The sequence below is a fragment of the Nycticebus coucang genome, chromosome 11 (assembly GCF_027406575.1).
Source record: "Nycticebus coucang isolate mNycCou1 chromosome 11, mNycCou1.pri, whole genome shotgun sequence".
Classification (NCBI taxonomy): domain Eukaryota; kingdom Metazoa; phylum Chordata; class Mammalia; order Primates; family Lorisidae; genus Nycticebus; species Nycticebus coucang.
In genome coordinates this window covers 5,136,257-5,151,304 of record NC_069790.1, presented here as the reverse complement: position 1 = coordinate 5,151,304, position 15,048 = coordinate 5,136,257, and the positions used below count along the sequence as shown (strand labels likewise).

At 46.3% G+C, this 15,048-nt stretch overlaps 1 protein-coding gene across 2 annotated transcripts in view; it reads right to left on the bottom strand.

The window, feature by feature from the left end:
• DDC (dopa decarboxylase) overlaps positions 1 to 15,048 on the bottom strand; it is a 92,760-nt gene that overhangs the window by 69,980 nt on the left and 7,732 nt on the right. Inside the window, exons 1-2 of one of the 2 annotated variants that reach the window (XM_053608770.1) lie at positions 14,835 to 14,864; positions 182 to 404 (exon numbers count right to left, since the gene is read on the bottom strand). In XM_053608770.1, coding sequence (XP_053464745.1) covers positions 182 to 382 — 201 coding nt within the window. In that variant the 5' untranslated portion in view covers positions 383 to 404; positions 14,835 to 14,864. Of the gene's footprint in view, positions 1 to 181; positions 405 to 14,834; positions 14,865 to 15,048 lie in introns of those variants that run through there. The other variant, XM_053608769.1, reaches the window with a different exon arrangement.

Genomic DNA, 15,048 nt, shown 5'->3' with positions numbered 1-15,048 from the left:
GGGTTGGACTATGGCTCCCCATCGTTAATGGGCTGTGTGACCTAAGGTGGACCACAGTTACCTCAGCCGTAAAATAAAAATGGTACAAGTTTCTCTCCAACCTGGCAGTGATAAGGATTCCTTGAGCTAATTGGTGCTAATGGCCCAATGCCCAGCTGTCCCGTGCTCGGGAGACGCGTACCCCTGGCATGATTATCTTCTCAACGTCACTGACAATGTCCTCAAACGTGTGTGGCTCCTGGGGGGCGGTGGCAGGGATAAGGGGCCGCAGGTAGCCGGGCTCCACATCAGGGTAGACCTGGCGCCTCTCGATGCCGTCCAGGTAGTTAGCCACGTAATCCACCATCTCTTTCCCCCTCCTTCGAAACTCACTTGAATTCATGGTGACTGGGCAGAGGTGAAAGCTACAAAAAGAGAGAAAACAGTTCAGGTGTCAAAACTCAGAACCTGTGCCCTGCCGGTGGGGGATTCTAAGCTGATGGGCAGGGCCACCCAGCAGTGACCCACAGAACCCAAAGGCCTGCAGGTTCCAAGTCAAGGCCCCCTGCCTTCCATGTCGGGTTGACGTAGAAATGACACTGGATTTGGGGACTGTGGATAAACACCTGCTCTGCGCTTCACCAGCTATTCCACTGAACAGCACGTTGCTTTCTTTCATCTTTAGCTTCAGTAAAAATGGAGCAGAAGCACACACTCATTTCCACAGTCTATTCCAAGTTTAATGACAGACATTGGTCTAAGTCCTTCTCTTGTGGCTTCCTAGCCATTGGAAGGAAACTGAGCCTCTCACTTTGAGCCTCTCTCCTCGTCTGGGAAATGGCGACCATGATGCTGACCTCTCGTCACAGCCTGGGACGGCACGGCCCTGTCAGAGTTATGTCTCTTTCCCTTCTGGTGAGCCCATCACCAGATGGAGCTGCACCTCTATAAACAATCTGGTTTTCAAAAATGATGCTACCCCCCCCCCCCCATTGCATAAGTAATAAACAGCCAGTTCTCATTATTGGCGGTAGTGACATTCTACAGACATTGCCATGAACATGGACTCAGTGAACTCTGAACCGCTGCTCCAGGGAAAATACAGGGTTGAGTTCCTGAAAAGTCAGCCCCGTGTTTTTGCAAGACAATGAATATCTACACTTTGTATGTGTTTCTTTCAGAGACAACTCATTTACTTTATCTAGGTTCACTACCCCTGGATGCCAGCAGCACTCCAGCTCCCGCCTGACGCAGCATCTGTCACACAAGTATTTTTCCCCCTAAGGCACCGCACCAGGCAACACTTACACCCCATGTTGGGGGCCAGTTCAAACAGCAAAATAGCCAGGAACAGAACACATGAAAATGTGAACGATGTACCACCAAGTAGCCCGAGAAAAAGACACTTTGTTGGCATTATGGGCCCTGAAGCAAGAAGGCAGAGCATCATTGTGTGAGACCTCAGCCAAGAACACGCCCTGAGGATGACACTCAACGTCTTCACCGCAGCATGTGCACAAGCTGGGGACGGTCACAAAGGCACGAGGAGTGTTGATTTTAGGGGTTACATATACATTTTAGCAAGTAGAAGAATTTGCAGACATGGGATCTGAAAATAATAAGAATTCATTGTAGTTTTAAAATAGGACAATTGAACACAAAGAAAAAGGTTCACCTAGAATCCCACAACCCCGGATTCTGGGCTATGTCCTTCCAGAATGGTTCCTGTTTGTGAGAGACGATTGCGTGGTAAGCTAGGGGTGCATTTCTAAATCCCTCTCGTGATCCAGAGCCTCGTATTTCAAGATGAGTTTTCTCCCGGGAGTAAGTATTCAGTAGATCCACTGTCATTAGAATGGTGATGGCCCCTGATTTCAGGTCCCCAGGGCTTCTCTGTTTTCCCTGTTGTCCATGATGGAGTTTTTTGACCGTTTTTGAGGTTATTTGTGTTAAAGGAAAAGTGTTCACCAGCACTTATTAGAAATGGTGAGAAGGATTTAATTCAACACTAGAGCAGTAGGGATGGAGTGTGACAACAGGGGAGGGCGGCTGACCTCAACTCCAAACACAACAGGGACAGATGGGGACTTAGGGCCAAAAGGCAGGTGACAGGGTCAGAGGATGGAACATTGCTAAGAGGAACTTGGGGAGGTAACTAGGGTGAGGAAGAAAGGAGTTTGGATACCAAGGGCTTGACTAGACATAAGGGACAGGAACCCTTGACAAACTAGCTCTGCAGGATGCTTTGCTAAAACTGGGCCGGCCCTGCGGGCCAGGACGGAGGCCGGTCCAGGAGACAGGGCAGAGGGGCCCGCCCGGGTGTGGCAGGGGGAGCCTCGGCCGAGGCGGGACTGTGAGAACATGCTTTTCTCCCCCAGGCAATCTCTCTGCTGCTTTTACCTCAGCTTGTTTTCTGCTAAATGAACAGTTATGCTGGTCATTAGGTTGTTCCAAGGCCTATTATTAGACACGGTTCTCATTTTAAACCTCCCGTTTTTGGAGACACATTTTTCAGCTGGTGAATGCCTGAGTGTCAGTGACAGGGACGTAAGATAAAACTCCTAAATAATAGCAGTCGCCAGTGCCCAACGAACAGCCGGCTGTCTGAAGAAATTCATCCCACCTCTATGCTTCCTTTAAAAAACGCTTTTTTATTTTTATTTTTTTCATTATTATTTTGAGATAGAGTCTCACTTTGTTGCCTTCAATAGAGTTCCCTGGTGTCATAGCTCACAGCAACCTCAAACTCTTGGGCTCGAGTGATTCTCTTATCTCAGCCTCCCAAGTAGCTGGGACTACAGGTGCCCGCCTCCACGTCCCGGCTATTTTTAGAGACGGGGTCTTGCTCTTGCTCAGGCTGGTCTCAAACTCCTGAGCTCAAGCGATCCACCTGCCTCAGCCTCCCAGAGCCAGTGACCCAGGAGGGCTCATTCAGCAGCACAATGTCACCACTACATTGTAAATCATTTGGTTTATGGACCATGGGGGCCCGCAGGCTTTGAAATTTATTTCTGATTTAAGTGACTCTGCCTATTTCAAATTTGGCATGTAGAATGAAACTTGGTTTTTACCTCACATGGAAAAAGTTCAAATTGACATGATTCCAATTAAACTGAAGTCGTATGATACTGCAGATTTTTTTGCTAACTTTTTCACTAAGTACCTTTCTCGTTGGATACACAATTTTCTATTAAGTAATTTCTCACAATTACATGATATTTCACATGGGTCTGTCCCATATTCACCGTGTAACCTTTATGATTGTATGTTGAATCATTTCCAACTCTCACCTGAGTCCAAGGGAAGAGTCAGCATGTCTCAGGGCCAACCCTCCAGGATTGGGAGTCAGACACTAATTCTAATATTTATAGCTGTGTAGTCTGGCATAAATTGCTACCATGATCATACTTGCTTCCCAGAACTGAAAGCAGAGAGCATGATAACAACAGCACTAATATACCTTGTTTTAGTGCCTGTCTCACAAATTGAAAGTTTGTGGCAACCCTGCCTCCAGCAAGTTGATCAGCACCATTTTTCCAACAGTGTGTGCTCACATATTACTTTGGCCACATTTGGGGAATTTTCACAATATTTCACACTTTTTCATTATTATTATAACTGTCATAGTGATCCACCATCATTGATTCTTGATGTTACTATGGTAATTGTTTGAGGACATCATAAACCACACCCATACAAGATGGCAAAAACTCTATAGATAAATGTGTATGTTGCTGACTGGTCCACTGGCTGGCCACTCCCCCATCTCTCTCCCTCTCCTCAGCTCTCCCCATTCCTTAAGACACACCAACATTGAAATTAGGCCAATTATGAACCATACAAAGGCCTCTAAGTGTTGAGTCTCACTTTAAATCAAAAACTAGAAACTATTAGGCTTATCAAGGAAGGCATGTTAAAAACCAAGATAGGCTGAAAGATAGGCTTCTCGTACTGAATGGTTAGCCAAGTTGTGGATGCAAAGAAAAACTTCTTGAAGAGCATTGATGATGGTGGCTACAGTAACCAACAGATTTTCTTTTTATTTCTTTTTTTTTTTTTTTTTGAGACAGAGCCTCAAGCTGTTGCCCTGGTTAGAGTGCGGTGGCATCACTGCTCACAGAAACCTCAACCTCCTGGGCTCCAGGGATTCTCCTGCCTCCACCTCCCAAGTAGCTGGGACTACAGGCACTCACCACAACACCTGGCTGTTTTTGGTTGCAGCCATCATTGTTGTTTGGACAGGCCCAGACTGGATTTGAACCCGCCAGCTCAGGAGTATGTGGCTGGTGCCTTAGCCGCTTGAGCCACAGGTGCTGAGCCACCAACAGATTTTTCTATGTAAATACAACAGCTTCTATTGGAAGAAGATGCCATCTAGGACTTTCACAGCTAGAGAGGAGAATTGATGCCTGGCTTCAAAGCTTTAAGCACAGGCTGAATCTCTTGTTATGGGCTAAGGTAGCTGTTAATTTTAGTTGATGCCCATGCTAACTGACCATTCTGAAAATGCTAAGGTTCTTAAAAATTATGATGGATCTACTCTGGTTGAACCATCTATGATGGTTCTAGAAATGGAAAAACAAAGCCAGGATGATAGCACATCTGTTTTTTTATAGCATGGTTTGCTGAATATTCTAAACCCACTATTGAGACCTGCAGCAAAGAAAAAAAAAGATTCTTTTCAAAATGTTACCGTCATTGGCAATGCACCTGGGCACTCAGGATTGCTGATGGACTCGTACAAGGAGATTCTTTTTTTTTTTTTTGTCATGTTTGCTAACATAGCATTCATTATACAGCCCATAGACAAAGGAGCAATTTTGACTTTCAATTCTTAATAATTAAGAAGTATAGTTCATAAGGCTGTAGCTATCATTGATAGTGATTCCTCTCATAGATCTGGGCAAAGAAAATTGAAAACCTTCTGGAAAGGATTTACTATTCTAGATGCCATTAAGAACCTTTGCGATTCATGGGAGGAGGTCAAAATATCAACTTTAACAGGAGTTTGGAAGAAGTTGCTTCTAACTCTCAGGGGTAACTTTGAGGGGTTCAAGACTTCAGTGGAGGATGTCACTGGGGATGGGATGAAAATAGCAAGAGAATTCGAATTATCATAGAAGCAGAGCCTGAAGCCGAAGCTGAATTGCTACAATCTCATCATCAAACTTTAAAAGAGGAGAAGTTGCTTCTTATGGATGATCAAAGAAAGTAGTTTCTTGAGATGGAAACTATTCCTGGTGAGGACGCTGTGGACATTATTGTAAAGACAAGGGATTTAGAATTAGTCGGATTAAGCAGCAACAGGGCTTAAGAGGATTAACTCCAATTTCGAAAGAAGTTCTACTGTGAGTAAAACGCAGCATCCCGTGCTGCAGAGAGAAATCTTTCATGAAAGGAGAGTCGATTGATGTGGTAGCTTTCATTGTTGTCTAATATTGTGGAAGTTGCCACAGCCACTGCAGGTCAGCCCCACGAGCCTGGGCAGGCAGCAGCTGTCAGCAACGAGGCAAGATCCTCCACCAGCAAAATGATGACAGCTCGCTGGATGCTCAGATGATGTTACTTTTTTAGTAACAAAGTATTTCTAAAATTAAGGTGTGTATATTTTTGCAGTTTTTTTTTTTTTTGGCCTGGGCTGTATTTGAACCTGCCACCTCTGGCATATGGGGCCGGCGCCCTACTCCTTTGAGCCACAGTAACCATGCTAAGTTGTGTATATTTTTATTAGACATATTGCTATTACATACTTAAGTAGTAATGTTCAACCAGTATGCCCCAGCACACAGGAATGCCATGAGAGGATCTTGGCTGTGCTTCGAAAAATTTTCAAGATCATTAATTAAATGATTTTCAAAAGACATTCAAAGCATAGTAAGTATATTCTGTTTTTACTCTTTTTTTGGATCAACGTAACTTCAGTGTGCTGTGTGATAAAAAAAGCAGTTGAAAAACACTGGACTGTAGTATAGTGCAAACATAATATTACGTGCAATGGGAATTCATGTAACTCACTCTATTGTGCTGGTCTGGAAACAAACTTGTGCCGTGCTACAACCGTAATACCGCAAATTTTTTTTTTGTCATAAGCAACATATAACAAGGTCAGTTGTTAGCTTTTCTATATAATACTGGAAAGTATAATCTCTTATTTACATTTTTGCACACTTTGTTTTACACTAGAAATTCCTAGATAACACTTACTTTATAATTTCTTCAGGACAAATTCTTTAGAGACAAATATTTTTAGCGTAACCCAGTGTAAATGTCTAAGTTAACTCCTTATGGTTAAAATTTTCTTGAACATCAAACTGAAGGGAAAAATAATCTGTTCAAATGAATTATGTTGCAATATGTCAATGATCTTAAGTTTTAGATACCTATGAGGTTTACCTTTTTAAAAATATATATGTGAATTGATGTACCAAAAAAACCCAATAAATGAAGTAGAGATAGAAAAGAAAATTAAAAAATAAAATTATATAGCCTAATTTTTCCCCAGACCATTTTTTTTTTTTTTACCAAATTGCCTCCCAACAAGGAATGTATAAGAACATTGATTTTGCCACACAATCACTGCGCTTGAATGTTCATTTTGAGCTTTACAGTCTTATAAAAATTAATGATTCTGCATTACTTTTGTCAACGAGATTAAACCATTTTTCAATGTTTCTTTACCATTTAGATTTCTTCTTTGTTGACTTGCTTGCCCATTGCATCCTTTTTTTGTTTATTTGTTTGTTTTGAGACAGAGTCTCGAGTTGTTGCCCTGGGTAGAATGCTGTGGGGTCACGGGTCACAGCTCACAGCAACCTCAAACTCTTGGGCTTAAGCGATTCTCTTGTCTCAGCCTCCCAAGTAGCTGAGACTATAGGTGCCCGCCACAATGCCCGGCTATTTTTTTTTTTTTTTTTTTGGAGACAGAGCCTCAAGCTGTGCCCTGGGTAGAGTGCTATGGCATCACAGCTCCCAGTAACCTCCAACTCCTGGGCTCAAGCGATTTTCCTGCCTCCACCTCCCAAGTAGCTGGGACTACAGGCGCCTGCCACAACGCCTGGCTATTTCATGGTTACAGCCGTCATTGTTTGGCGGGCCTGGGCTGGATTCGAATCTGCCATCTCAAGCGGCTAAGGTGCCAGCCACATACACGGGCTATTTTTTTTGTTGTTGCAGTTGTCGTTGTTTAGCTGGCCTGGGCTGGGTTCAAACACTCGGTGTATGTGGCTGGTGCCATAACCACTGTGCTACGAGCGCCGAGCCCATCTAATTCTTTTACACTAGGGTGCTACATATTTTCTTACTTTGTTGCAAGACCTCTAAAATACCAATGCTTCCACCCTTACGTCTGCCATGTTTTGTGAACATTTTCCTCATCTTTGTTTGTAATTTTATTCTGTTTGTTTATAATTTTATTCCTGATTTTGTTTATAATTTCATTCTGATCTTTAAGAATTCTGGTGTTTTCTTTATGATTTGTACCTTGTGCGTGGCTTTTACAAGTTGCTTTTAAAGTAAATCTTCTAGCAATCTCTATTTGCCCTAGTGGGGAGCAGCGCTGGCACTGTGGCCCGCTGGAGACTGGTAAATGGGAGAGCAGCAAGGTCGGGGAGGTGCTCGGCTTCTCGGAGCATCAGCTCTGAGTGATGATGCTATGGCCTGAATGGGATGCTGCCGGGAAAAACAAACACACACAACATATATGCCAAAAAATAAAAATAAAAATAAAAATACTCTCAAAGTGTAAAACCAGGCCTGGTTATTATTTTAAAAACCACTCTCTGTCATTTACTTGCAGATTATTTCCCAGAAAGACCTTTATAGAAGGCTGTTAGTACAAAGCCACAGAGAATCTTGCACTCATTTTGTAGCTGTTTGATATTTCGTGCCCCCAAGCTGGGCAAATATTAGCTGGAAGATGGAGAGAGATAAGGCTGTGGCTTATGCCTCTCCAGGTCTGTGAAACAGCTTCTGTTGACATAATCTGATCAGCTTCAGCAGGAGCACATCCCCCGTACTTTACACTCGGCCCCTGCTGTGCACAGCCTGGGCGGGACAGTGAGCTGGAGCCTCCCCAGGTCTCTGTCTTGAGGTCTTTTGCATCAGTGGCAGTCAGAGCTCATCTCTAACCCCACCTGCCCCAAGAAGATAGGAGCTCCCCTAAATGCCCTCAAGCCTCCTGATGGATCATGGGGTTATATTTTTTGTAACTTATCAGTCCACTGATGTCTCCTGCTAACTGTAGGCTTCTCCAAGCAAGGTCCTCAGCTTATTTATTTTTGCACGCCCAGCTGGAGCCCAGTGAGTACTGTGGATGTTTGCTGAATGATGAATGAATGCGTGGATGGATGATCTTTCATCCTCTGAACAATCGCACCCTACTCTCTACCTGTAAGAGAGCACAGACCAGCAGCTCACCACATATCTGACACACACAGAGGGAACCAGAGCTCCCTCCTGCCAAGGGAACCTGATCTACTTCGGCCCGGGGCCTGTCAGGCCTCATTTCACTCCCGGTTTCTGGCTTCTAGGACTCCCAGTCCTCAGCTCAGTTTCCACTGTCTGGGTGCTGGGATTTCGCTCCTTGTTTCCTCTGTGGTAGCCATAGCCATCAGGGCAAATCAGATCCATGGATGATGTTTTTTATGGGTAATGTAGGTGGGGGAGGGAAACACAGCACCCATGGGACCTCAGTGCAGAATTTTGCTAGTGGTACAAACCTGACCCTGCCAGGACTGCTGCGCCCCACTGTCTGAGTGAGTGGCCAGTTCCTGTGTGCTGAGGCTGGCCACAGCCGCACAGCACTGGGTGTGTCCTGTGGTCCTATCAGTGCGTACGAGACGTGGGCTACTTCAAACCCTGGGACACTGCAATCTTTATCCAACCTTCCTTGACTTTCATGTTCTACCTTGATGAAAAAATACTATTGGCTTTTCTTTATATACACAATTCCAGAAAAAAACTGAGCTATATTTCAAAAAACACACGTCCCTCTGGGACGGTGCGGCCCTGTCTCTCTTTTTCCTGTTTTCCTCTTCAAGGGCATGTTATGAACTCAGGCACAAAACTCACTTTCTGAATAACCCTGAATTGACCCGGTTCTTAATGAACATTTTCTCTGTGGGTTCAAAGAGCATGAAAAACAAAACAAAACAAAACAAAAAAAAAAAACCAATAGGAGAAACGCTTCCATCTAAGACCAGACAGAAATTTCTAGCCACGAGAGCTTTCCAATAACAGGAAAAATGACTGAACATTTGCCTCAAGAAAGAAAACCTCTGAGTTATTTTTTAATGCTTAAGGCTCTGAAAAATAACAAACAAACCAAAACAACAACAAAAAAAGGCTCTGGTTAAACAGCAGGGTGTGCAGGAGCCCTGGGCGAGAACGCCTGTCCATGACCGTGAGGCGTGGCCAACGTGAGGCCGTGGGCCCGCCACCGAGTGTCAGGCAGGCCTGAGGCCAAGGCTCACCTCTTCCAGTTACTTTAGCCTCAGCCTCCGTGAAAGCAAAAAAATGCATGAAAATACCTCCCTTCGGGCGCTGCTGGAAAGATGACATGTGATTGTGTGATTAGTGTCTCGGATGCAGAGTTGGTGTTCAGCAAAAATGCTTTTATTAATAGTAAGGAAAATATGGGAGGGAAGAGGGGAGATTGGCAGCTCTCTGTTCTTTGCTCCATTTTTCTGTAACTCAAAACTACTCTGAAAGTCTATAATTTTTTTAAAAAGTAAAACAAAATGATTAACTGAGCAGAAGCACCTTTCATCGGGGCTTCAAGGCCAGCTCCCTCCTCTGTGAGACGCGTCTCACTGCGTCTCTGCCCAGGGCTCTCGAGGGCATCTGTTTATAAAATGGAAAACCCAGTTTTGCAACCTGGCTCTTTCTGGTCTGTGACATGGTGCTGACGGGCTCCTTAGAGTCTCTGCTGAGGTGACAGGAAGGGACCTGGGCACACACCCAGGCCTCCTTGCACATGCAACCACTTTTCTGGGAGACTACCTATTCCCACCAGAGCCACTGACTCTACATGCTTGACCTCGGGCTCCTGAGGCATTCGGAACTTTAATCCCACACCAACATTCTATGTCACTAAGGCCCTCGGCACGTGTGACAAACTACAAACTACAGAGAGAAAATTTCCAGACTCCCTCGCATGGGTGGAAAAGGCTGATATCACAGCAACATGAGGGAAAAGTGTCCTGGGGGTGGCGTGGCCCTGCAGGAGAGGAGAATGGGCTCTTCAGTTGGGTCCGTGGTTTCTATATTGTCTCCACCCCTTGCTAGCTGGGTGACCTCAGGCAGCTGAGGAAAGTCAGTCTACCTCTCTGGGTGCTGTGCTCTACTCCCACACCTCAAAGGGATGGGACAGACTGGGCTCCCCAGGGCCATCATGCAGGCTGTCTGCACATGGCTGCCCCTGCTCCGGCTTGCCAGGGAGTGGCACCAAGGGGGAGATTGAGCCAACGTCACCAGAAGGACAGCACCTCGACCTGCAGACTCCCATCAGGCCTCCTATTGGCAAACCCCACCAGAAACCAGGTATCCTGGGGATCTGGGCAGCACAGTATGTGGGGGGAGGACAGGGAGAGGATGGAGGTCTGCTGGCAAAGAGGCCCAAGAGGGGTTGACAGCTTAACTCCTTCAGTGCTTTCTCAGGTAGTGCTGTTACCACCCTCCCCATACAGAGGAGGGATCTGAAACCAAAGAAGGGAAGCAGATGGGGACGGGGGTCCCAGGCGTGACTTTATCATCGCAAAGCAGCGGCAGAACCCATTTTCCTTTTTCTTTTATGCGAAAGTCTCCCTATTTATAATCCAAATATTAGCCCAGGGGACCTCAGCTGCCTGCCCTACCCTCACACACATCCTTACCACTTTCTTATACGATGACTGTCACATAAATCTGGGTGGCCTTGTTGAAATAAGAATACTGTCGTTGGTTTACAAAGTGGCTGACATTTATAGGAACTTACACGTGTCAAGGATGGTGTCAAGCTCTCTGCATACGTCCTGTGTTTCATCTTTACAATACGTGTAACCTGGTCGACAGCACCATTTCCCCTTTAACAGGTAAGAAGCCGCGCCACCTGACCAAGACCCCACACCTGCTGCAGTCAGGCCCCCAGAGGCCCCCGAGAGAATGCCTGGGCGCAGACATAGGCAGAGGGCACCTCACAGCTTTGGCCAGAGGTGTATGGATTGCCGTCCCTGAAAAAAGCATCAAGTAACTCCAGGATTAGAAACTTGAAAAACCCTCAAGGAGAGGACTCCCAAATGCCCCAGAGGGACTACGGGGCATGGCAGCTTCATGGCGCTTCAGACCCTTGGAGATCACGTCCCTTGCACAGTGTAAGCGGGCAGGGGACAGGCTGGGCAGCTGTGGGTGTGACCAAGGCTGAGGCTGAGGCTGCTAAGCCCCGTGTCTGTTTGGGCAGCTGCTTCCTCTTCACAGCCATGGAGAGTAGAAAGAACAGCGGATTTAAGCTCAGGAGAAGCGGGGTGCTGCGGGAGGCTGTGCAGCTGGCAGCTGATGTGCTCACAGGCAAAACTGCACGGGGGACGACATGGGCCGAAAGCACTTTGTACCATAAACCTCTGTCGAATGACCATTATTATGAACAGAAAGAAAGGCAGAAGCCTGTTCTGAGCTAGCCAGAGAACCTGGCCGCCATAGGAAAGCCCACAGCAGCACAAGAGAAAGAGAAAATGTTTGCAATAGAAAAAGGTCAAAATACAGAGGGAAAGCCTTGCTCCTTTGCTGATATGCAAAAGGAAGGAGCTTTACCTACTATTTCTTATCCCCTCTCTGTTTAATAAACACTGTCTCCTCTAAGTATTTTTTGCCCAACAGTTCTCTGTGGGAAGGGGCCGTAGAGAAGCGAATGTCCTGATTTTCATTTTTACTCCCGTGGGGAAATGCTACTCTTTTTACTCCCGTTTCTGTAATCATGCTTGTGCCCTAAGTTCAAGCTGACCGGAAAAATTCATAACTTGAGCGATTGTGACAGATCAGAAAAGAATGTCAGGAACATTCAGCTCATCGATATCCTTTTAATTTAGTCCTGACTATAAATAATTCAAATAGTCACAGCAGGAATATTCATGTTATGTGGGATTCTTTGTTTCCCCTGAGACATTGCCTCACTGCCCTTATTAAGACCTGCTGAGCGGGGATTCCACAGGGTCACCACCAGACTGTCCGCCCTCCTTGTTCTATCATTTGTTGTGAAGAGCGCTGCCAGGAGTGGACGGCCGGGAACTGCACCATCACGACACAGGTCCCACCTACAGAGCCTGTTCCTCACACAGGTTAATTCCCACACGGACTTGAGAGATGTGAGTTTGGTACTTTTTGTTTTTGCATGTGGCCAATTGCTTCCAGGAAAACTAGAATGATAGAGAGATGTCACACCCACCACCAAGGCATGAGGAGCACAGACATCCCATCTCTGTTAGCTTTTCACCTTCACTCAAATTGTAAACGTAAAGATTTAATGTTGAAATTATTCACATTTTATTATTTCTGTGCATGTTTGCTATTTTTAAAGGTTTATATGAGAGTCATCAAGTAGTTTTAATTTTAACTTTCCTCCTTGATTTTTATGATATATTATTAGAGTTATTCCAGAAAAACTTCTCTTCGATGGAACACATTCTCCTATGGCCTTAAATTGTTTGCCCTCATTATTGCTTCAATTCTTTCCCCCTTCTTTTCTGATGCTCTTGAAATCACACTAATAGTTCACAAAAGTTCACAACCATCTGCCTTTTCCTATAGATCTGCAATTATTAAATTACATTCTAGCAGGTTGCTTCTTTTCATAAATAGTCGTAACATCCTGGGACTATGTCACCCATTGGTTTATCTTTTATTTAAATACTGGGCAGCTGGCAATGTGAATCTATTTAGTAAGCTTCGCCACACTCTTTAGGGAGTCTCACTTTTTTTTATTAACCAGTTCAGTGGTAAATATTGACTGTCAATTCATCGTGAACTCCTCATTATTCCTTCCATCGGACAGTCACTGGCCTCTCGCCCAGTGTTGCTAAGGAGGCTCCCTCAAGTCAAATCCTGAGAATACATGGCCTTGGCTGTGGCGTTCTATTGTCCAAGAAACCAAACAAGCAGTATTGTCTAACCTGCTAAGACTGGGTATGTGTTAGCTCAGTGGACGCTGGCATAGCCTTGCAAGATGAGTATTATTATTGCTGTTTGAACAGACCACGGGCCGTGCACAGGGAGTGATGTGGTTGCCGACGTTCCCATCACCCCAGTGGCTGGGGCGTCCACATGCACCTGTACTGCCATCTTCCTCACCAGCTCTGAGGAAGGCAGTGTCTGCAGTCCAGAGTGTCATCCAGGGTCCTGCCCGTTCACTGCACTTAAAGGAGCAGGAGAATGGGGCTCAGGTGGGGGGACGCTGCTGATAGGGACACACCTGGCTCCATCCTCCTTAGCTGATCACAGCAGAGACAGGCAGGGGCTAAACAACTCTGCTACCCACTGTGTCCCAGAGAAGTGTCTCTCCCCCCACCGCCTCCTAAATAAAATAAATGTTGAATAGTTAATGGCCCCAGGCCCCTGGCATGAGCCCTTTACTCACATTTGGTCAATCTTGATGTCAACTGCAGTTATCCCCTCCTTAGAAAAGAGGAACTGGGCCCAGGGAAGCAGGTCGCTTGTCTAAGCCCACACAGCTCAGAAGTGGCTTCCATAAATGGATCTGTCCAAACCAGCAGACCTTTCACCTTTTCCCTTTCACCTGGCATTTCCCCTGACATTTCCAGAGACCTTCAGCCACCTCTCAGAACCGAGGAGGGAGGGCCTGTGCAGATGGCTGCACCCACATGCCCTGAGGCGCCGTTTGCTCCGTGAGCATCTTCCTCCAGAAATATGGATGAGCACTGAGGAAGACAAGTTTTCCCTGAGCCTCTGCCCAAACCAGCCACCTCCAGTTGCGTTCCCAAGAGGACTGGGGAAAACCTTCAGAATAATCAATACCTCGAACAGGAGAACACAAACTTAACTAAATCCCCAGGCTATTTCTTTGAATTCATGGGGGAGGTTGAAGGGTTTTATCTTATTTTAGTGATTTTTATCCCACTGGCTGTGTGCAGAGGCTCATCTCCAAGTGCCCAGGAGAGACAAAGGCATCCTCACGCCCCACCCTGGAGGGTGCTGCAGGTCACAAGACAGCATTTCCCATGTCCTTTGCTGTCCCATCTGCCATTTATTTGCCTGTTATAAGACAGCACCCATTTTTTGGATGCCTACTCTGTGTCTGGCCCTTTGTAGAGTCAGACTTAATTTTCACAATCTGGGGAAAGAATGCCATTCACTAGCTCCTCCCAACCCTCTGAGGGAGAGTGTGCCAGGGAGCCGTGTACCGGGGAGCCGTGCACCAGGGAGCCGTGCACCTGAGCACAGACCTGGGGCTGTGGGTGGCCCAGCCTCTCCCTTCCCTCCCCATTGTGTGGCCTCTATGGCACTGCACACACATTAAAAATCTGGTTACATTGCTACCACGGGACAAGGAACACAGGTTAAAAATAATCCGAAGTTTCTGATTCTTTGCCTGACTACTTGTTGCTTGGAGATGGCATGAGAAAGCAGGCTGAACTAAGGCAGCGCCTATCTTCTTGAAAAGTTCCTACTCCCCCTCCAACTGCCTGCACTGGGTGCTCAGCTGTCCTGCTCGGCAGAGCCCCACCCCCCACCCCCCGCCCCAAGGAGAAGAAACCCACACGGCTGGAATCACCCACAGACCTCCCAGCCCATACCCTGGTGTCACTGTCACCTGGGAGCTATATGCGTGGGTCTGGCCCCGAGCCATTAGGACAAAGAGCGGTACTTACAGGCGGCAGGGAGTCGCCTGCTCTGTCTTCCCTCGCCTTCCTTGGTGACAGTTAAAAGGCACGGAGGATGTGATTGCCATTTATGTAGACAAAGTGTCCGCCTCCCCGAAGCCAATCAGAGCGGCTGGCTGTGCATTATTTACCCAGCAGCATCCTCCACCCTCCTGCACCACCCCCCACCCACAGGTTGTGAGATCCTTCATGGAGCCTCGCA